Raw genomic sequence first — 22,812 nt, 5'->3', positions numbered from 1 at the left:
AAAAAAAAAAAAAAAATAAAAAAAATAAATATGCTTGTTTTCACTGTAGAAAACTTCATTTTGAATAGTATTTCATTCCAAGAAAGCATATCACCTCTTTAATATTTACATAACAGTTTTAAAACACAAGGAAGACACTTTACAATGGCTTCACGTCTACTAGTCTCAGTCTAGTGTCCTGACTCACTTCGAGAATCAGAACCTCTCTGCCCTTTCCCAGGTCTTACCTCGGATGCCTTCAGGTTAATGTACTTGAGGTAACAATCATGGAGATCGAGATAACGACCATATCCCTCTTCATCTGTGAACTCCACCAAGTCTGAGGGAATCAGATACATCAATGATTCAGTTTATACACAGCACTCTCTTGGACTTACCTTCTCAAATGGACTGCTTGTTCCTAGTTTCCTAAGGCAGCACTTCACCCAAATGTCCTCCCTTTGCTCACAATATAACCTCCAATAAGTTAAGTGAGATCAAAAGTGAGTGTTCTCTTACAAGGTAACAAGGGCTGACTCATTTTAGTATCGTGAACTAAACTGAACAATCCTTGGCTTTCCAAGCCAGTAAATTTGAGGTAGGAGAGAACAAAATGAACATTGTGCACCCAAGACCAATTTAGGATGTCACTCTAGCCCAGAAACCAGCAAAGACAAAACCAGCAAGAAATCCTGGCTATAAATATATCTGAGGCCATGGCTGCAAATCTGAGCTGTAATTAACCTGTACTTTTGCTGGTGCCGAATGAAATTTTCACCTCTACTTACTTTGTGCCTCTTCACTCGGATTCTCTCGAGCCTTCAGGAGCTCCTCAAATTCCACTGACATTGGCACACAGATCTGAGGGGAAAAGTAAAAGCTCAGGTGGATTTTTTTGTTTTTGTTTTTGAGACGGACTCTGCTCTGTTGCCCAGGCTGGAGTGCACTAGCACAATCTTGGCTCACTGCAACCTCTACTTCCCAGGTTCAAGCAATTCTCCTGCTTTGGCCACCCGAGTAGCTGGGACTACAGGCACGCACCACCACGCTTGGCTAATTCTTGTATTTTTAGTGGAGACAGGGTTTTGCCATGTTGCCCAGGCTGGTCTTAAACTCCTAAGCTCAAGTGATCTGCCCAGCTTGGTCTCCCAAAGTGCTGGGATTACAGGCATGAACCATTGTGCCCGACCTCAGGTGGATTTTTCAATGTAAAAGTTGCAAGATCACAGAAATGAAATACATAGAAAGTTGGACTTCTGATGATTTATTTGGCCTTGATTTTTCACCAGGAACCTACTACTGTTCTCCAGTTACCTTGTTTTTCCCCGCTTTTTTGTATTGTTTGAGTAAAACTCACTAAAGTAACACATGCTCACAAAACCTCAAAAGTCCACCTTTATTCTCCTGAGAACAGGTAAACACTGTTAACAGAGCTTTTGCTATGCCAGTGGTTCCCAAACTTTGCTGCATATAAGAATCACCCGGGGAGTTTTTTAAATCCTGATGCACCTGATACCAATTAAATCAAAGGCAGGCAGGTAGCAGTACATTTTAAAGATCCCCAGGTGGCTCAAATATGCACAAAGTTTGGAAAACAGTGTTCTATATATTTAAATATATGTATTTGTACAAGTACATTCATGCCTGCGTACGTTTTTATTGTTTTTTTTTTTAGCATAAAAGACTTGCTTCTGACACTTAGTTTATCTTGGGCATCCTTCTAACCAGTTATTTAAGCATTTATTTCTCGTTACCTTTTGACCATGGCTGGAATAAGGTTAACACATCAGAATGGTATTCATTTATTCTCTCTTGGTTAGCAGAAGACCTCATTCTCTATCCTCCAAGGGGGCTATGTGTGTGAGGATCCCTTCGCTTACCTCCACACTATGTACTGCAATAAACAGCCTCTATTTTTTTGCTGTTTTTAATCTCTTCCTTTTCCCTGTGCTCCTTCAAATACGTATGCTTCTTTATCTTCCCCAATACCCTCCTGTTTCTCCCCTTCTTTTCCTACCAGATTTTTTTTTTTTTTTGACGGAGTCTTGCTCTGTTGCCCCGGCTGGAGTGCAGTGGAGTGATATCAGCTCACTGCAACCTCCATGTCCTGGGTTCAAGTGATTCTCCTGCCTCAGCCTCACAAGAAGCTGGGATCACAGGCGTGCACCACCAAGCCCAGCTAATTTTTGTGTTTTTAGTAGAGATGGGTTTCACCACGTTGGCCAGGCTGGTCTCAAACTCTTGACTTCGAGATCCGCCTGCCTCAGCCTCCCAAAGTGCTGGAATTACAGGCGTGAGCCACTGAACCCGGCTGCTACCAGCCTTTCAAATGCATGTTCCATACTCCATACTTCCACTTCCCCATTATCCATCTTTACCTTGTGACCAGATTTCCATTCCTACTACTTTAATGAAACAGCAATCCTGGCAGTTATCAATCAATAAGTTGACACCATGACTGCCTTTCTGAAACACTCTTTTGCTTAACTTCCGTAAGGCAACATCACCTGGAGTGGTCATGTGACTTTTCTGATGGAAGCCTTCCCAGGCCCTTTTTCTCTTAACTATCTTATTATAAGTGAGCTCCAGAGTATATGAGGGCTAGGCATGGTGGCTCACGCCTGTAATCCCAGCACTTTGGAAGGCCGAGGTGGGCGGATTATGAGGTCAGGAGATCGAGACTATGCTGGCTAACATGGCAAAACCCTGTCTCTACTAAAAAATACACAAAATTAGCTGGGCATGGTGGTGGGCACCTGTAGTCCCAGCTACTCAGGAGGCTGAGGCAGGAGAATGGCGTGAACTCGGGAGGTGGAGTCTGCAGAGAGCCGAAATCGCGCCACTGCACTCCAGCCTGGGCGACAGAGTGAGATTCCATCCCAAAAAAAAAAAAAAAAAAAAAAGAGTTAGGAGCATAATTTATTGGGGGGAGTACTTTCTGTGAAAGATAAAAAGGAAGAGAAAGCAGGATTAGGCCAGGATAGCCTAGGCCACAATGTAGATTGGACAAAATCTTGACCCACCCAATGGGGAGCTGTGGAGCAAAGATTACTCATCAGAGGAGTCTCACAGTGGACCAAATTGCTGGGCCCTAGTACCCATATTGTGCTCAGTCACTGGCCGGGAGCTGCCCACGAAATGTGGCCTTGGCTTTTTTTTTTGAGATGAAGTCTCACTCTTGTCCCTTAGGATGGAGTGCAATGGCGCAATCTCAGCTCACTGCAACCTCCGCCTCCCGTGTTCAAGTGATTCTCCTGCCTCAGCCTCCCAAGTAGCTGGGATTACAGGCGCATGCCACCATGCCTGGCTAATTTTTGCATTTTTAGTAGAGATGGGGTTTCACTATGTTTGTCAGGCTGGTCTCGAACTCCTGACCTCAGGTGATCCGCCAACCTCAGCCTCCCAAAGTGCTGGGATTACAGGTGTGAGCCACCGCGCCCGGCCAGCCTTGGCTTAAAAGCTGAGGGAGATGCTGAAAACACTGTAGTTGTAGGATGTCAGCTAACTATGGTCCTTGCACTTAAATGGCAAGTTCTTTCTTGAAGTGCATTTGAATAGCACATGTCCAGTTTCCTTTATACCTTTCCTTTAGTATGCTTTAAAGATAGGTCTGGAGAAAATACTTTTTGGAGGACATACCTCATTTGGGTGCTTCCGGTGGAATTCCTTTATTTGCTTGAGTCTGTTATAGAATTCAGCAAACTCATTGGGTCCTGAAATGGCATTGAGCTCCTCCTTTCGTAATCTGCAATTTCAGGAAAATTTCAAAGAAGATAGAGCACAAAGTCAGTCCTCTAACCATGGCTCCTCAGAAGCACTAACTCCTAAATTAGCTGTGACTGTCACTTACCCATCCTTATCATCATACAAATCCCTCAGGTTCCCACTGACTTCCATATACCTCTGAAAGGCAAATACAAAACCATCAGAATGAGGCAATTTGCACAAATGTAGAGCTAAGCAAACAACAAGGGCTTTCCAGTCAAAGCCCAGGGCAATCTCAAGAGATATGGACATGGTCTTAACAGTTCTGTGCTTCCTAGTAACTTTAACAGCCCTGTTTCCTGGTTAGTTTTTCAATAGCCCTTTAACAGCCCTGATTCCTGGTTAGTTTTTTAAGCAGGTTGATTGGAACATTACCTAAATGATAACATTTAAGGGGTGGCTCCTATTTTTACATACCACCGATGCCTAACTTTCCCTGTAACAGACTCACCCTCTTTGGCTAAACACTAGCTCCCACCTAACATCCTCAAAGATAAAGATGATATTCACTGTTTCAAAAAGCTTGACTGAGGAGTAGACAGGCTAAATAAACATTACATAGGCTTCCTTTGTAGTCAAAATATACTAATTCAGGATGGTACAGGTACATAGTCCCTCCTCCAAAACTTTTGGGACCAGATTTGTTTCAGAATTTGAAATTTTTAAGTTCAGAAAAGGTATCACATATTATGTAACATCCCTAGTGGAATCTGGAGCACACAGTTCTGCAGTAAACCTTGTACCTTATTTACTAAGTGGGATAAATTAAAGACCACAAAAAGCCTATCACAGGTTCAGGCCAGTAAACCTGTCAAGGGAGATCAGGTCAGATTTTGACACCAAATAATCACCCAAGGGGAAAAAAAGAAAATCTTTGGTTTTCAGAGTATTTTGGGGCTGAGAGCTTGTAATCTGATCATCTCCTGCAAATTAGAAGGTCCAAGTAGGTCTTTTATTCCTTTTTAAACAGGTTTCAAACGTACCCAAGAGTAAGGAACGTAGTAAAATGAACCTCCATTTACTCATCACCCTGTTTAAAAATTTAAATAGCATCTTGTTTCTCTTTTAAGTAATACATTGAACTACTACCAGACAAATGCAGTTTAGTAGTCCAAAACGCTTTAAAGCAATATTCTGAGAGAAAAACACTAATATACGGTACACATACATATATATATATTTTTTTTAAGGCAAGGATTGTAGCTATGCACCTGGGTCATGGACTCCTCCTAACTACTGTTTGCACATCCAAGGGATACAGGATGCTGTAAGAACGGACACGTGTAAGCCGGGCGCGGTGGCTCACGCCTGTAATCCCAGCACTTTGGGAGGCCGAGGTAGGTGGATCACGAGGTCAGGAGTTCGAGACTAGCCTGACCAACATGGTAAAATTCCGTCTCTACTAAAAATGCAATAGAGCGAGACTACGTCTCAAAAGAAAAAAAAAAAAAAAGGCACCTTTCCGATTAATGAAGAATGCGTAAGAGTTCCCCATTCAGAGAACTGAGGAAGCACCCTTACGTTCGGCAGCCTGTGGACATCTGTCCAGGCAGAGAGCCCGCGACTGGCCAATCCGGTTACCTTTGGCCAGTGCTCATGCTGAGACCCCGCACTTCACTTCCCCTCTCTTTTCCCGCCCTCGCCAACCCAAAGAGAGACAGACAGCTGGGCACTCACATCTTGCATGGCCCGAGTGCGGTGATCAGAATTGATCTGGTCCCGGAGCTGAAAAAGCAAACGGTGACACAAACGCCGTTAGCTTGCGTTCTGGAATAGAAAAGGCCGCCCGAGGGCGGAGCTTACCCGCTCAGGTTTTACCCGCTCAGGTTTTACCCGCTCAGGTTTTAGCAGCTGAGGAAGAAAGGCCTCTGGGGCTCTGGACCCCTGGAGGAGGTTACCAAGACCGGAGCTCGGAGAGGGAGCCCCGGAGGAGGCAGGAGGCGGAGTGCGGGGAGGATCTGAGGGCCAAAGCAAGCTCTCAGAGGTCAAACACGGGATTGAGGCCCATGCCCCTGCCGCAGCCCCTGCTCAGGCCCCACTCACCGTGGACTTCTTAGTGAGCATCTCTTTAGCCATGACGTCCATGAGCCGTTCCTTCTCCTCATGATAGCGCCGCTGCTGCTCCAGTATTGTCTCCATCTTCCCTTAGCCGCAGCCTCCCAATTCAGACCACCTACACGGCCGGAAGTAACTCCAGCCGCCCGGCGCGCCTGAGTCCCCACGTTGCGCATCCGGCTGCATCAAAGTTCCGCGAGCGCCGGAAGTGCCCGGGGACTTAGGAAAACATGAGCACCACAAGGAATGCCAGTCTATGTTATGGAGATGGCAACAGTGCCACCTGCTGGTGGGAGGTGTGGTGGCGCGATGCCGAGAGGTTTGCAGATACCTCCAGGGGGCATAGGAAAACCCAAGAGCCCGAGGTTCAGCGGACGGCTTCCTGGGGCTTGCTGGGGGGTTGGCTGGGCGGGCAGGTACACTGTGTGGACTGCGCGAACAGTTGGAGTCCGGATGGGCGATGGGAAACCGGAACTTGAGGACGCAGCTTTCAGCGTAAATTATGAGAACGTTTTCTCCTTCTCTGGATCTCAGCACCTTTCTCAGTAAAATGGGAATAGTGGGGTTGCTGGTGGTGTTTCTAAAGAAATTCACATGTGAGGCTGGGCGCGGTAGCTCACGCCTGTAATCCAGCACTTTGGGAGGCCGAGGCGGGCGGATCACTTGAGGTCAGAGGTTCGAGACCAGCCTGGCCAACATGGTGAAACCCCGTCTTTACTAAAAACAAACAAACAAAAATTAGCCGGGCGTGGTGGCACACACCTGTAGTCTCAGCTACTCCGGAGGCTGAGGCAGGAGAATCTCTTGAACCTGGGAAGCAGAGATTGCAGTGAGCTGAGATCATGCCACTGCACTCCAGCCTGGGCAAGAGAATGAGACTCAGTCTCAAAAAAAAGGAAGAAAGAAATTCACGTGTAGAAACGACTTGTCTATCAGCAGGGAATATGTTAAATAAAATACTGTGCATCCAATGAGGTCAGGAGATCAAGACCATCCTGTCTAACATGGTGAAACCCCATCTGTACTAAAAATACAAAAAATTAGCTGGGCATGGTGGCGCACACCTGTAGTCACAGCTACTCGGGAGGCTGAGGCGGGAGAATCGCTTGAACCCAGGAGGCAGACATTGCAGTGAGCTGAAATCAAGCCACCGCACTCCAGCCTGGGCGACAGAGACAGACTTCGTCTCAAAAAAAGTAAAATAAAATAAAATACTGTGCATCCAAGCAGTGGAAGACTAGCTGTGAAATGCTATACAGCCTTAAAAAAAAAAAAAAAGATTGTGTCTACATATCTTCACTTGTAAGTAGAGAAATGAAAACATGTCCATGTGTTCACATGTTCACAGCGGCATTATTCATAATAGACAAAAACTGGATGCAACCCAAGAGTCCATTAACTGGCAAATGGATAAAGTGTGGTATATCTATACAGTACAATGGAACATTATCCTGCAATAAATGAATACTACAATGATGAACCATGAAAGCATCATGCTAAGTGAAAGAAGCCAGATAGAAAAACAACAGTGTATGTTCAGATAAAATGTCCAGAACGGTGTTAAAAGAAAAACACTGGTGCTCACTATGGCAGCACATATACTAAAATTGGAACCATACAGAGATTAGCATAGCCCCTGCGAAACAAAAAAACCAAACCAAAAACACCGGTTACAGCTTGGCCTTTGCCTTATTTGAACACGGTTTTTATAGTTTGTCATTTGATTGGCCAAAACTCGGTGATTGGCAAAGGGTAGGCTATGGTCTGTTTACAACTCCATTTAGGTTATAGTTCACGATATACAGAGAAATCTTTAGGCTAAATTTAAAATACGTAAGGAGGCAGCTTTAGGCTAAACTTGATTTGACAAAGGCAAATCTATGGAGGCAGAAAGTATATGAGTGGTTGCTTGTGACCGGCGGAGAGATTGGAAGTGATTACAAATGCGCACAAGGAATCCATTTTGGACAGATAGCAATGTTCTAAAATTGGATTGAATAGAGTTGCATAACTCTATTCACTTTATTAAAATTAATTGCATTGTACTGTTAAAATGGGTGAATTTTATGGTATATAAATTATACTTCAATAAAACTGTTAAAAACTCTATATGAACTCATATGGAGAGATGGCCACACAAACTGAAAAAAGATGCACAAGTGTGTATAAAAATAGATGTGCAAAGAGATTATTTCTGTAAGGATATCCAAGTAACAGTAAACAGTGGTTGTTCCTGAGCAGACAGCCTTGGAGATCTGATATGGGAGATTTTTCTTTGTATACACCCCAAGCATGGCATGAAAAGTTATTTTAAACACACTTTTCAATTTAAAATTAATTTAAAACTGAAAATACATATGTGCACATTTATGTTTAACAAAAAAGAATGAGGACATAATACATCACATTATTAGTAATTTACCTATTGTTCACTTTTTTCTTTTTCTTTTTTTGATAGGGTCTCTCTTTGTTGCCCCAGGCTGGAGTACAGTGGCATAATCATGGCTCACTGCAGCCTCCACCCCTGTGGCGCCCACATGTGGGGGCCACCACCCTGGTTAATTTTTTTTCCCCCACGCAACAAAAGCCACATTTAAAGTTTTGTTTTGGGAGTCTCGCTCTGTCGCCAGACTGGAGTGCAGTGGCGCAATCTCAACTCACGGCAACCTCCACCTCCCATGTTCAAACGATTCTCCTGCCTCAGCCTCCTGAGTAGCTGGGATTAGAGGTGCATGCCATCACACCCGGCTTATTTTTGTATTTTCAGTAGAGACGGGGTTTCGCTCTGTTGGCCAGGCTGGTCTTGAACTCCTGACCTCAGGGTGATTTGCCTGCCTTGGCCTCCCAAAATGCTGGGATTACAGGTGTGAGCCACTGCACCCAGACAAGGTTTTTTTTTTTTTTGAGACAGGGTCTTGCTGTGTCATCCAAGCTGGAATGCAGTGGCACCATCTTGGCTCACTGCAACCTCCGCCTCCTGGGTTCAAGCATTCTGCCTCAGTCTCCCTAGTAGCTGGGATTACAGGTGTGCGGCACCATGCCCAGCTACCTTTTGTATTTTTAGTAGAGATGGGGTTTTGCTGTGTTGGCCAGGCTGGTCTTGAATTCCTGACTTCAGGGTGATCTGCCCACCTTGGCCTCCCAAAATGCTGGAATTATAGGCATGAGCCACCACGCCAGGCCAAGGTTTTTATGTTTTTTGAGACAGGGTCTTGCCAAGCTGGAGTGCAGTAGCATGATCTTAGCTCACTGCATCCTCAAACTCCTGGACTAAAGCTATCCTCCCACTTCAGCCTCCTGAGTAGCTGGGACTATAGGTGCGCGCCACTACACCCTCCTAATTTTTGTGTTTTTTGCAGAGACAGGGTTTTTTCCCATGTTGCCCAGGCTGGTCTCAAACTCCTGGACTCAAGCGATCTTCCTGCCTTGGCCTCCCAAAATGCTGGGATTATAGGCATGAGTCACCAGACCCGCTGTAATTTTTTTTTTTTTTTTTTTTTTTTTTTTTTTTTACTAGAGATGAGGTCTCACTGTGGTGCCCAGGCTGGTCTGCAACTCTTGAGCTCAAGCAATCCTCCTGCCTTGGCCTCCCAAAGTGCTGCGATTACAGGCGTGAGCCACTGCACCCAGCCCAATTTTTCTACAATAAACATGAATTATTTTTTGTTTCTAAAAGTTTGAAAACAGGCTGGGTGTGGTGGCTCACGCCTGTAATCCCAGCACTTTGGGAGGCCAAGCTGGGAATTTCGCTTAAAGCCAGGAGTTCTAGAACAGTCTGGACAACATAGCGAGACCTCATCTCTACAAAAAAAATAAGAAAATTAGCTGGGCTTGCTGGCACTTGCCTGTACTCCCAGCTACATGGGAGGCTGAGGCAGGAGGATCACTTGAGCCCAGGGGTTTGAGGTTATAGTGAGCTATGATCGTGCTACTGTACTCCAAGCCTGGGTGACACCGTCTCAAAAAAGAAAAAAAAAATGTTTGAAAAAACGGAGGCTGGGCATGGTAGTTCACACGTGTATTCCCAGCACTTTGGGAGGCCGAGGTGGCAGATCACAAGGTCAGGAGATTGAGACCATCCTGGCCAACATGGTGAAACCCCGTCTCTACTAAAAACACAAAAAAATTAACTGGGCGTTGTGGCGCATGCCTGTAGTCCCAGCTACTTGGGAGGCTGAGACAGGAGAATCACTTGAACCCAGGAGGTGGAGGTTGCAGTGAGCCAAGATCATGCCACTGTACTCCAGCCTGGCGATAGAGTGAGACTCTGTCTAAATAAATAAATAAATAAATATAAAATTGAAATAATGACCTGTGTTCTGCCCACTCATGGGGGTGTTATGAGGATCTTATTTGTATATCGGAAATTTAAGCAGGACTGCCAAGCTTAGGGAAAGGAACCAGTCACAACTCATCTGGGGCTTTTCCTGGGACATTAGGAAAGAGGTAAAGTAGAAATCTCCATTCAGGGAGTGGGGAGACTCAGCAAATATTTTTTGTTTTGTTTTGTTTTTTGGGGGTATAAACTTTGGTATTTCTTGAATATGAGATGCCATCAAATGTAAAACTCAGTATTATTTTATGCTTTACTAAGGAAGAGAGAAAAAATTGTCAATTAAACAATGACACATCTTTGATTATACGTCTGGGTTTCTTCTTTTTTTAAGACGGAGTTTTGCTCTTGTCCTCTAGGCTAGAGTGCAGTGGCGCAATCTTGGCTCACTGCAACTTCCACCTCCGGATTCAAGTAATTCTCCTGCCTCAACCTCTGGAGTAGCTGGGATTACAGGTGCCTACCACCACACCCAGCTAATTTTTGTATTTTTAGAAGAGGTGGGGCTTCACCATGTTGTTCAGGCTGGTCTCAAACTCCTGACCTCAGGTGATCCACCCGCCTCCGCCTCCCAAAGTGCTGGGAGGCGTGAGCCACTGCGCCTGGCCTTGATTGTATGTCTGGGTTTCTAAGATGTCAAGTCTGAAAAATGTTTGTATTGAAATAAATCAAACAGTTTTGTAGCTGTACATCTCTCACTTCCTGTGAGGTGGGTGGACCGCCTTACCACCACCATCCTCCAGTCACTCTGTCTCAAACCTGATGCCTTCCTGCCCCTAAATGTTTCTCCATCCCCACTCCCGGCAGTAAGTCTTGCCTTTTCCATTCGAGCTGCTACCTGCTGCAAGATGTCTCATCTGGACCACCACACTAGGCTCCAAACCAGCCTGCTCATCTTACTCCTCCACTCCATTATTCATGCTGCAGCCAGCATGATCTTTCTACAACTCTGTTCATCCCAGGCCCCTGCTTAAACAGTTCCACAGGCTGCATTTCCTGCAGGGTGAGGTCTGTGCCACTTAGCATTCAGCTTTTAAGGACCTGGGCTCTGCCTGCCATTTTACTCTCCTGGCACTTCCTCCAAATGGAATTACTTGCTACTTCCCCAAAGCATCATATGTTCTCAGACCTCCAGGCCTTTGCACCAGTTGTTTTCTATGCTTGGACTGCTCTTCCTCAACAAGTATTTACTGAACACATAGTAAGTGCCAGGAGCTGAGAACGAGGGGGGTGCAAGGCAGGCAGGATCTCAGTCCTTATTTAGGCTGGTGGGAGAGAGAAACAAAACCGTAAGCGTATATGGTAATTATTAAGTATAAACACACGTGGTAGGCATTCGTAAAGGTTTCTTGAAAATGTCGGGGAAGGTGGGGCGCGGTGGCTCACGCCTGTAATCCCAGCACTTTGGGAGGCCGAGGTGGGCGGATCACCAGAGGTCGGGAGTTCGAGACCAGCCTGACCAACATGGAGAAACCCTATCTCTACTAAAAATGTTTACAAAAACAACCCTGGGTCGGGCGTGGTGGCTCACGCCTATAATCCCAGCACTTTGGGAGGCCAACGCGGGTGGATCACTTAAGCTCAGGAGTTGCAGACCTGCCTGGCCAACATGATGAAACCCCATCTACTAAAAATACAAAATTAGCAGGGTATGGTGGCACATGCCTGTAAACCCAGCTACTAGGGAGGCTGAGGCAGGAGAATTACTTGAACCTGGGAGACGGACGTTGCGGTGAGCCGAGATCGCGCCACTGCACTCCAGCCTGGGTGACAAGTGAGAAACTCCGTCTCAAAAAAAAGAAAATGTCGGGGAGGGAACTTAGAGGGCGGGTCAGTAGGTGCAGCAAACCACCGTGCACACGTATACTTATGTAACAAACCTGCTCGTTCTGCACACGTGTCCTGGAACTTAAAGTAAAATTAAAAAAAAAAAAAAAAAGAAAGAAAAAGAAAAATGTCAACCACGGCTTCAGAAAGCGATTGGAGCCCAGGATCTACCAGTGACTACCTATGTGACTTCGGGCAGCTGACTGCGCGCGTCTCCACCTCTGTGTAATGGCAGTAATAATACCCGCCCACAGAACTTTGGGGAGGATTTAATACGCGATACATACAATCTCGCGGTTTCCGCCGGGCCGAAGGGGCCCCCCTACTCCAGGGCGCCGAGGGTCCGCCTGCCCAGGGTCAGGCCCCGCCGCAGGCAGCTGTGGGCGCCACTGTGTGCACGTACCTGCCCGGACAGCCGGACCGCCAGGCCCAGACCGCGGCCGCCAGGGTCTGGCACAAGGGGCATCGGACGCCGGGCGAGGGGAGCGTCGCCCCGCCCATCTCGCAACTTTGGGGGACAGCCCCCCTCGCTCATTCCCGCCTCCACCCTTGACTTGAATCACTGTTGGCGGGTGGGGGGGTGGGGTGGTGGGACAGGGCGTGACCCATTCATTGCCGGGAATCCTGAATCCAGATGTTCCCCGATCTGTGGCACTGCATCCTTGCCTTTTGGCAAAAACGGTGGCGTGGCGAGCGGATCCCGGGCCGACCCTCGCTAAATCCTTGGGAAGAGGGGAAGGGCTGAGAGGGTCTAGGCCAGACTGGGGATCGAACCGGGTCCTTGCTCTGCGGCTTGGGAGGATGTTGGCGGAGGAGACATTGGTACCAGCCAAAATTAAGGCACCCCACCGCCACCCTCGCTTTCGTCTGGAACCTCCCCCAAACCCCTCCCTTCCCTGCATGGAGGAAAAAGCCCTCTGCCAGAAGGGAGGCAGGCCGAGCTCCAGAGGGACGGTAGCCGTGGCGGGGATCCCCTTCATGGGGAGAGACTTCCCACCCCGTGGCCCGGCCCCCCTCCACCCCGCCCTGCAAGGACGAGGTCTAGAAGAGATTCTGAGCCTCCCAGTCTGCAAAAACCCTTCCTTCCCCTTTATACCCTGAACACACACACACACACACACATACATACACACACACACACACACACGGAGGCCCCTGCTTCCTCACACCGCTTTATTGCAGAATCTGGAAGGGGGGTGAGCCAATCTCACCCCTCTGCCCATCTATGGGCAAAATGGAGCTGAAATAAAATGAGAAGACACTCGGTGGCCACCAGCTGGGCAGCACCCTGTACCCTAGGGCCCCCTAATCAGTGTCCCCACAGCCTCAGCCCCAGGGGATGGGGTGGGGCAGGTCAAGCTTGAGAACAGTCCACTTTTGAGGACTTCTCAGGCATTCATAGGAGACCTAAAACCTATAAAGTCTAGATTTAAGGGGGCCTAAGTCCCAGAGTCCAGGTTTGGAGGGCTGGGGTCTAGAGCCCCGATTTGGGGAGAGGACTCAGTCTGGGAACCCAGACTGCAGGGGAGAGGGTGAGTTCTGGAGTCCAGGTGTGGGGAGGGGGCTTGACTCATGGAGGCTCTATAAGAGCCCAGGTTTGGGGGCCTGGGTCAGGGAGTACCAGTTTGGGGATGCTGGAGTGGGGAAACAATCCTGGAGCCCAGAGGGCAACCCATTTTTTTTGGTTGCGGGGATGGGGCCAAGTCCCAGAGGTGGTTTAGAAAAGGAGCCACAGTCCTGGGCCTGTGGTATGGGAAAGCCTGGGTCCAGGAGCCTGGCTCAGGGCCCTGCCTGGCTACAGCCCTGGCAGAGCACTTGGTCTCCATCCGGCACGAAGCCTTGGCCCACCAGGGAGGTAGAGCAGCGGGCGCAGGAGAAGCAGTTGTGGTGCCAGTGTCGGTCTTCAAAGGACACATACTTGCCTCCACCGAGTCCTGGAGGGAGGCTGGAAGTTAGCTCTGCAGATCTAGGGATGGTCCGGCCCTCAACTTCACCCAATACCACATCCCACTCCCTTGCCTGCACCCTACCCACTCCGTTCTTTGACCCTTGTCCCACCTACGATGGGGCGCTTGCAGCTGCTGCACTTAGGTGCAAAGAGTTCTCCAAAACAGGTCACACAGTAGGGATCTTCATCCCGGGACGTGAACTGCTGCCCTGCCAGGGGCGTCTGGCAGCCGGTACAGACCAGACATTCTCGATGCCAGGGCTGATCACGGTATGTCACTCCACCCTGTGTCAGCGTCTGTGGGGGCAGCATTCATTAGTAGGTGTGAGTGGGGATTCCCACCCCACGACAGGCCTTACTCACCCCCACCTGGCTGGCCCAGCCCCCACCTTGCTGCAGCGGGCGCAGCGAGGAGCAAACTTGTTCTCATAGCAGGGCACGCAGTAGTGAGCACCCTTGTCAGGCACAAAGGAACGGGAGCCCAGCGGCTGCTCACAGCCACTGCACAGGAAGCAGTGTTCATGCCATGTCTGGCCTCCGTACTCCAGCTTCCGGGACCCTGTGGGGAACAGGGGTCCCATTTAGAGGCTGTGTCCCATGCTCCTGAGGGCCACCCTCTGTAACTTCCCCGGGAGTCTCCACTCCTCTCTTAGCCTGAGCAGGGTGGTGTCCAGTGCACATGCAGCAAGAACCCCCCTGCCCCATGTATATTACACATGCTAACCTCTCCCCAGACACCGGACATGATGACCCAGCTAGACATGAGGATTTTGGCATATGTTAAGCCCCCATATGTCCCAGAGATGACAATTTCAGCACATATCGAGACTCCATGTAACAGTCATGAAGTCTCACTATGAGCTAAGCCCTCATATAACAAATGTGATGATTTCAGCACTCACAGGGGACCCCACATGTACCAGGCAAGTATCTGCCCACACAAAGTCCTAATGCCCTCGGCATGATGGGTTCAGTACATGCTAAGCCCTCGCATCTCCTCGGCACACCATTCTCCATAGGTGCTAAGTCCCACCATTTCTATTAGGCATGCAGGTCCCCACACATGTTAAGCCCTCTTGTTTATCTGCCTCTGCACACACTAAGACCCAATGCAACAAGCATGACAGTCTCAGCACACCTCTAGTTCCTACATGTACTAAACATGCAGATATTCCACATGCTGAGCCCCCAAGTATGTATCACGTGTCAATCTGCCTGCACATAGTAACCCCCAGTATACCAGGCAAACAGATCCTGCATATACTACAATTCCAGAAACATGCTGTGTGTGCAGGTCTTTACACAGACCAAGTCTCCATGTATCAGACAGACACATGCAAAGACCCTACGCAGATGCCAGGCATGCCAGTTCTCACACAAGATGAGCCCCTGAGGACATACCAGGCATGACAGTTTCCCCACAGGCGGAGCACTGCGAGGAAAACGCACTGCAGTAGCAGTCATTGCAGAGCAGCTCACTGTCCTGGCAGGTGAAGGGTTCATCAGCTAGTGAGCGCTGGCAGCGGCAGCAGCGGAAGCAGCCCTCGTGAAAATGGCGGTCTTCATAGAACAGCTCCTGTGGGGAACACAGCGGAGGCACTGGCACCTAGGTCTAGTGGATCCATCCTTTGCCCCCTTCCACTGGTCACCACCCGCCCCCTGCCTGGCCTGGCCCTCTCCTTACCCTCGAGTCATGCCCGATAAGCTGCTGGCACTCAGCGCAGGTGTTGGCAAAGGTGTTGTCATAGCAGGGCACACAGTACGGGCCGCTGTCTGTCTGGATGTACTTGCGTCCATACAGGGACTCACTGCATTTTGCACAGTCAAATGACTCGCTCATGGTGGCAAGGAGAGAGAACCCTGTTAGGAGCACAAGGTGGAACTGGGGTCACACAGAGAGGCTGTGGCTTGGCTCCTGGCAAATAGGCCTCTGCATTCAAAACACAGAAACAGACCCAGCATAGGAAATGCCAGTTCAGAGTAGGTGGCGATGGGGAAGGGGTGCTTCCGGGAAACCAGGAGTCCCGCATGTTTCCTTCTGTATTTAACTGGGGGTAGGAAGAGGTCAGAAAAAAAACCAGGAAGCAGAAGTTGTTTTCTTATCTAGGCCCTAGCAGATCTAGGGGGAGGGGGCTTTTCCTGGGTCGGTGACTCATTTCCTGCCTCAGCCAGCATTTAGCCTCCACTATCCCGACTGTCCCCAGCGTGGGAGAAGCAGGGGCAGGGAGCCACCCCACTCTACTCCATATGAGCAGTACTCCCACCCTCTCCTGACTCGGGACTTTAGGGATATGGATAAAGGAACCCTTACCCAGAGCTCTGGAGTACAGAACTTAGAGATGTGGGCTGTTCCTAGCCCCTCCTGATCCAGAAAACAGTGGAATGCTAGAGGTGCTGGACTGATGAATGGTGGAGGAGGCCAGTGTGAGAGGTTGAGCCTTCCCTCCCAGGGCATCAGCCAAAGAGGCTCAAGCAGGAAGGAAATCCTGCAAGCTGGACACAGCCAGGCTTCCCCAGCTAGACCCTCTGCCCTCATCCCCCTAGCCCCACTGTGTCTCTGGTCACACCAGCTTAGACAGCCTTGGCCTGCAACATCTGCAGCAGCTGTGGCGGCACAGATGGCCAGATGTCAGGTTTCGCCAGCAATAGGGAGAAAAAAGGAAAATGAAGTGTCGAGGGAGGCAGAGGGGAACTGGAGACAGACTGAGAGTGCAGTGTGTCCCCCTGCCACCTCCTGCTAGCATCTGGCAAAACCCCAGGATCTTTCCATCCCCTGAGGTCATGATTTCCCTCCCACTGCCTCTGGGAGAGAAGGTCTCTCCCACCTTTTCTGATTTCTCAGGGTTTGGGACTAGGGAGCTGAAAGCAGAGAAAGCAAGAGCCAGTGAAGACATTTTCTCCCCAGTCAGGCCCCATCTTGGGTGGGGAGTAGGACAAGGGGGAGCCCTGAGAGCTGCTGCTGGAGACACCCAGCCCCCGACCAAACCTCAGACACTTTCCATTTTCTCAGGAACAAAGCATGTTTGTGGGATGAGGTCATCCACACAGCTGCCTCTGGAACAGGAGCCTGGGGAGTAGAGCGGTAGGGAAGTGGGGTTCCCAAACCTTTCTGCTGCCCCTGATTCCAGTCACTAGCCCCAAAGTCAGAGCTCCCACCCCTGCTCTCCTCTATCATGAAGCCTGCTCTCTAAGGGCTGGGATACTGGGGTAGTAGAGAGGAACCACCAGGACCCATAGGAAGGAGATGTTCTCGCAGCTGTGGATGAGCCCGGGGAAGTTACAGTGACACACAAAGGAATCCACCAACCCACTCTCCCACAAGGCCCCAGTGCTGGCAGTCGCCAGGGCCTGCCCTGGCTCAAGCTGAAGGAAAAGTCCTCCTTTTCTCATCCACCCCCAGTGCGAAATTCTTGACAAAAAGCGCTGCTCTGGCTTGAAGTTCAGACTCCAGGCACCAGCAGACACCCCCAGCTTGGAGGCCTGACTCTCCATACATCAAGCCTCTGTGCAATGGGAGAACAGCCAGCTCCCACTCCAGGCCAGGGTATGAGGCCACCAGGGGCCAGGGCCTTTAGAGCTGGAACTCCTGGGCTGGGGACTATGGTGAAGGGTAGAGAAGATACTCTTCTTTCTCAGCCCCCTTCCTGCCACTCAGGCCCAGGTTTCCTCTGGCCCAACATCTGAGGATTGACTGGGCTGTCAGCCATGGGGCAGCAGGGGGCCACACAGGTGGAATGCGTCCACGGGGGGTGCCTGGGCCTCTTCCTTCCTTCTTGGCTTGGCCCACTGCAGCTGCCACCTTCTCAGGCCCAGGCTAGCCTTGGGTCCACCCCCTGAGAGACAGTCAGCACTCAGAAACCAGGGCAACCCAAATAGGGTATGGGCATCGCTTCTATTTCCTTCCCAGAATCCCCCAATGCCCTAGTCTATCCAGCTGGACTCTGGTGAGGACAGAGTAAAGGGCACCAACAAGGCCCACCTGTCTCTGCCCATACCCCTCTCCCCGCCCTTTTCCCTGGCAAGCCTGGGGACTGAGGAGACTGAAGGGAGCCAGTCTTGTATTCCTCCCTGACTGGCAGTGGGGCGGGGTTTGGGGGAGACTGTTCCTCTACAGATGGCTCACAACCCCTGCACCTCCAACAATCTCCCCTCACAAGGCACCTCCCAGTGAACCTCCTGGAGCTCAGAATGGCTGTGTAGCTGGCTATGGTGTATGAAGCAGCTCAAGCTACAAGGTTTGCATCCTGGCTCCTACACTTACTGGCTGGATGATCTTGCACAAGTCACTTAAGCTCCCTAAGCTTGTTTTCCCATCTACCTAAATGAGATACTACTACTTCCTACCTCCTAAGGTTGTTGTCAGGCTTAAATGTAATGATACTTGTAAAGCACCTGGCAGATAATAAATACTCAGAAAATAGTAGCTATTATTTTACTATTAGTGCCCTCACTCATACTGGGGCCAGATAGCAGTTTCACAGGCAGGTCTAGGTCAAGGAGCTGGACTGGAAATTTTTTTTTTTTGAGACGGAGTCTCGCATTGTCGCCCAGGCTGGAGTGCAGTGGCGCAATCTCGGCTGTCTGCAACCTCTGCCTCCCAGGTTCAAGTGATTCTCCTGCCTCAGCTTCCCGAGTAGCTGGGACTACAGGTGTGTGCCAACATGCCTGGCTGATTTTTTGTATATTTAGTAGACATGGGGTTTCACCGTGTTAGCCAGGATGGTCTTGAACTCCTGACCTCATGATTGCCCGCCTCGGCCTCCCAAAGTGCTGGGATTACAGGCACGAGCCACCGCACCCTGCCTGGACTGGAATTTTTAAATAGAGATGGGGTCTTGATATGTTGCCCAGGGTGGTCTCAAACTCCTGGGCTCAAGCTATCCTCTTGGCTTGGGTTCCCAAAGTGCTGGGATTACAGGCATGAGCCACCATGCCAGCTCAGTTTTTTTTTTTTTTTTTTTTTTTTTTGAGACAGGGTCTCACTCTGTCACCCAGACTGGAGTGCAGTAACTCCATCTCAGCTCACTGCAATTTCCGCCTCCCGGGTTGAAGCGATTCTTCTGCCTCAGCCTCCCGAGTAGCTGGGATTACAGGAGGGCACCACCACACCCAGCTTAAACATTTTTGTATTTTTAGTAGAGACAGAGTTTCACCATGTTGGCCAGGCTGGTGTCGGCTCGACCTTTTTGTTTTTTTGTTATGAGTTGGAGTCTCACTCTGTTGCCAAGGCTGCAGTGCAGTGGCACAATCATGGCTCACGGCAGCCTCAAACTTCTGGGCTCCGCCAGGCGAGGTGGCTCACGCCTGTAATCCCAGCACTTTGGGAGGCTAAGGCAGGTGGATCACCTGAGGTCAGAAGTTCAAGACCAGCCTGGCCAACATGGCGAAAACCCACCTCTACTAAAAATACAAAAATTAACTGGGCATGGTGGCAGACACCTGTAATCCCAGCTACTCAGGAGGCTGAGGCAGGAAAATCGCTTGAACTGAGGAAGTGAAGGCTGCAGTAAGCCAAGATCATGTCATTACACTCCATCCTGGGCTACAGCAGCAAAACTCTGTCTCAAAAAAAAAAAAAACCTACTCTGGGCTCAAGCAAGCCACCTGCCTCAGCCTCCTGAGTAGCTGGGACTACAGCCACGTGCCACCATGCCCAGCTAGGTTTTTCTATTTTTTGTAGAGGTGGGGTTCTCACTATGTTGTCCAGGCTGGTCTTGAACTCCTGGTGATCCTCTGGCCTCAGCCTTCCAAAGTGCTGGGATTACAGGCGTGAGCCACTGTGCCCAGCCTTGTCTGAAATTTGACCTGGACATTCTCAGCATAGGCCCAGGGAGAGAATAGGAGGCCCCAGGCCCATGGGGCTTGCTGAGGACACCAGTGGGGGCAGTGGTCACTCCAGCCCGGTCAGCCTGACTCTAGTAAGCATAACTCTTGAGATCTCCCACACAGGTCCACAGGTGTAGACACCTGCATGCTGCTTTGCCACTCACAAAGTCCGTGCCCACCACCATCTCATCAGATCTCACAAAAGGCAGGCAGGACAGAGTATCATCCCCATTTTACAGATGAGCACAAGAAGGCAGGAATAGAGCAGGCTTATGCCCAAGGTCACTCAATTATCAGGACCGAGGTCCCCTGCCTCCCAGGCCAGAGCTCTTCCGTCTCCCTAAAAATGCTGCCCTGGTGATGAAGGGGATGATCAGCTTTTAAGGGCAGGGGGACAGGAGATGCACCAGAGCCTGGCTCTTCTCCCCAGCTGCCAGCCCTGTGATTGGAAGGCACCCAGAAGCCTTTCCAATGCCCCATGCCAACCATTCAACTCTTCTGTCCCCCACCCCCAACATGCCCACTATCCAGGAGGACCCTGGCCAGGTCCCACAGCTGTGAGTCAGGATCAGAACAGATCCCTCCCCCACCTTCTAGAAGCTGACAGGAGACTTAAGGGGAGAAATCCAACTCCCTCAACCCTCACCCTCTGCTACCGGGCACCAACCCCAAGCTCTGCTCTCCCCCATGGGACCTGGAAGTCAGAGAAGTCTAGGGAAGGGGGCTGGGGAGCAGGATCCCGCAGCTGCTCTGGGGACAGGAGAGGAACAGTTCATTCACCCTGGGTCCCCCAGGGCAGAGGCAGCCTGTCCAAGATTTGAGTTTAAAAATAAGTTGGGGCTGTCTTGGTGGCGGTGTGTGTCCACGGGGTTCTTCTTGATCTCGAACTTACTGTCTCAGGTCCTCTGCCTCATGGGGGATCCGTGGGCTCAGAGTTTCTGTTTCCCCACAGCCTCACTTCCCATTGGTTCAGGTCTGGGTAAGTCAGGGGCTGTCCTGGAAGCTGTCAGCCCACCTAGGTCTCTCTGCCCCCACTAAATCTCAGTCTCTGGTGTCTGTCTCTGCTTCACTCAGCATCTCTGTGTCTGGGCACACTTCAGCTTCTGTCTTTAGGTTTTGGCCAGCTCTGTATCTTGACTGGCTGTCCCCCGGCGGCCCATGCCTCTGTGGATCTCAAGTCTTGGTCTCTTCTTGTCTACATGGCTGAATGTCTCAGTCCCCACCACCTCCCTTTCTCTGTCTCTGCATCTAAGTCTCTTTCGCCACCTCTGCATGCCTGAGTGTCTCTGTCTCTAGTCTCTGAGTGTCTCTGCAGGCCTCAGAGAGCAGATTCAGCCCGAGGCCAATAACGCCCAAGCCTCAGGGCACCTCCAAGGCCTGGGGAAGGGCCTCAGGGAATGTGTTCGCTGGGGTCCCACGTATGTTTTCTGAAAATGCTCCACAAAGCCTGGGACGGCCCCCATGTCTCGGGTCTGTCCACCGTTAACTCTGTATGCCCGGTGTGTCCTTGTTTCAATGGTCTCGGTAGCCTCCTGTGCCTCGAGTCCCTGCCTGTCTCGGTCTCTCGCTCCACTGGGCTCTGCGAGAACCTCAGTTTCTCCAGCGCTTCTGGTCGGTCTCTACCCGGCTTTTCTATTTCAAACTTAGCCCCTCCCCGCGCCAACTCTCGCTGCCGCCCCGCCCCACCTCGCCCCGCCCGGCAGCCCGGAGGGATCCAGTCCCGGCGGCGCTCTCCGGGCTCGGCGTGCCCCGGGCACCTGTGCGCCAGAGCCGGGGGGTCAGGGGCCGGGGCGCGGCTGGCTTCAGCCCTCTTGCGGGTCTTTCGCTCCCCGGCCTGGGCGCCGGGGCGGACCGCGGGTGGGAGCCGGGGTCGGGGGGCGCTCACTCGAACGGGCGGCGGAGCGGGGAGCGCGGCGGGCAGGCGGGGGCCGGAACCGGGCCCGCGTCTCGCGGCTCCTACCTGCGGGCCGGGCCAAGGGGGGCCGAGCGAGATGCCGGCGAGGCTGCCGACTGCAGACGGACCCGTGGTGGGCGAGTGGGAGGGGCACCAACCCCTCCAACCCGAGGATTATAGCGCGGGCCGCCCGCCCGACCCGCCCCGGCCCCCAACAGCCGCCGCGGGCCGACCCGCCCACCTCCCTTTCAGGCCGCCAGCGGGCCCCGGCCCCTCCTCCTGCCCGGCCAACCTGGCTCATCCCAAACCTTACAGAGCGAGCCGGACAACCCCGCCCCTGTCCCTCCCAGCAGCCTCTGTCTCCTCCCCTCCCACCACACCCATCCCCAGCTGCCAGAGGGAGAACTAAGATGATAAACATCTCCAGGCCGGGGACATCAGACCCACAGACCATGGTCCATTGGGGAAAGAGTCTGTGGCCTACTCGGATTCCCCACCCCTCACTTACCTTAGGGGTGACACTCACCTGGCCTTATCCACCTGGAGAGGAGGTTTTGCCTTACTGTCATGAGCGTGTCAGCGGGCACCATCGTGTTCTCTGAAAACATGGGCCGAAGAGAGGACCCTCCCCCACCCAGGCTTGACCTCAAAGGGTTTTATTCCACAACTTTGAAGTAGCAAACAGGAGTAACACCTCCCCACCTCCGGTTGGCTCCTGATGCCTGAAGTCCTGCCTTTGCCTGGGTTTCCAAGTGCCCAGGAATACTTTTGACCTTTGAGGCCCAGGAGAGCCCTAATCCTTGGCCCCATGATCTTTGGGCTTCTAGGTGGGTGTGAGGAGTGTGAAGAGGATGGGCACCGCAGGGGTGGTGGGGAGAGGGGAGGGGACCTCTGCAGTGTGACCCTCTGGCTTCCTCCCTGTGTCCGTGAGGAGGACTGGCCGCCTGCTAGGGACACGAGGCCCCTCCAGGTCCCATTGAGGCCACCCACCCCTGGGATCCTCAGGCTTGTCACGTAGGAATAAATACCGCTCGGTCTGGAAGGGTGGAGGGAAGGAGGGAGGCAGGAGGCTCTACTGTGCTGTTAGTGGAAACAGAGACAACACACCACCTGGAATACCCCTTTAGCATCAAGAGTGAAGATTCAGGTGCCCACAGAGGCCTCCCCACACACAGGCTGGGTGCA

General features: G+C 51.0%; 3 protein-coding genes across 3 annotated transcripts in view; all 3 read right to left on the bottom strand.

Moving 5' to 3' along the window:
• The window catches only part of SF3A3 (splicing factor 3a subunit 3), a 31,769-nt gene extending 24,940 nt beyond the window's left edge, over window positions 1-6,829 (bottom strand). The window contains exons 1-6 of the mRNA XM_017892119.1: window positions 5,788-6,829; window positions 5,422-5,469; window positions 3,830-3,882; window positions 3,619-3,724; window positions 768-840; window positions 228-319 (exon numbers count right to left, since the gene is read on the bottom strand). Coding sequence (XP_017747608.1) covers window positions 228-319; window positions 768-840; window positions 3,619-3,724; window positions 3,830-3,882; window positions 5,422-5,469; window positions 5,788-5,883 — 468 coding nt within the window. The 5' untranslated portion in view covers window positions 5,884-6,829. The remainder of the gene's footprint in view (window positions 1-227; window positions 320-767; window positions 841-3,618; window positions 3,725-3,829; window positions 3,883-5,421; window positions 5,470-5,787) is intronic.
• On the bottom strand, window positions 5,890-12,939 carry LOC108542193 (uncharacterized). The gene is made up of 2 exons (XM_017892100.1): window positions 12,247-12,939; window positions 5,890-6,336 (listed from the first exon to the last, which is right to left on the bottom strand). The coding sequence occupies exons 1-2, from the start codon at window positions 12,937-12,939 to the stop codon at window positions 5,890-5,892; spliced, it is 1,140 nt and encodes a 379-aa protein (XP_017747589.1).
• Window positions 12,940-13,112: 173 nt separating this feature from the next.
• Window positions 13,113-21,849, bottom strand: FHL3 (four and a half LIM domains 3). The gene is made up of 6 exons (XM_017892118.1): window positions 21,694-21,849; window positions 15,592-15,767; window positions 15,309-15,483; window positions 14,297-14,466; window positions 14,018-14,204; window positions 13,113-13,893 (listed from the first exon to the last, which is right to left on the bottom strand). Exons 2-6 carry the CDS (start codon window positions 15,745-15,747, stop codon window positions 13,739-13,741), a joined length of 843 nt encoding a protein of 280 aa, XP_017747607.1. The 5' UTR covers window positions 15,748-15,767; window positions 21,694-21,849; the 3' UTR covers window positions 13,113-13,738.
• Between the last annotated feature and the right edge of the window lie 963 nt (window positions 21,850-22,812).

Source organism: Rhinopithecus bieti, unplaced genomic scaffold (assembly GCF_001698545.2).
Source record: "Rhinopithecus bieti isolate Rb0 unplaced genomic scaffold, ASM169854v2 scaffold_22548, whole genome shotgun sequence".
Classification (NCBI taxonomy): Eukaryota; Metazoa; Chordata; class Mammalia; order Primates; family Cercopithecidae; genus Rhinopithecus; species Rhinopithecus bieti.
Note: the sequence above shows the minus strand (reverse complement) of the source record. Positions and strands in the feature narration are given on the sequence as shown.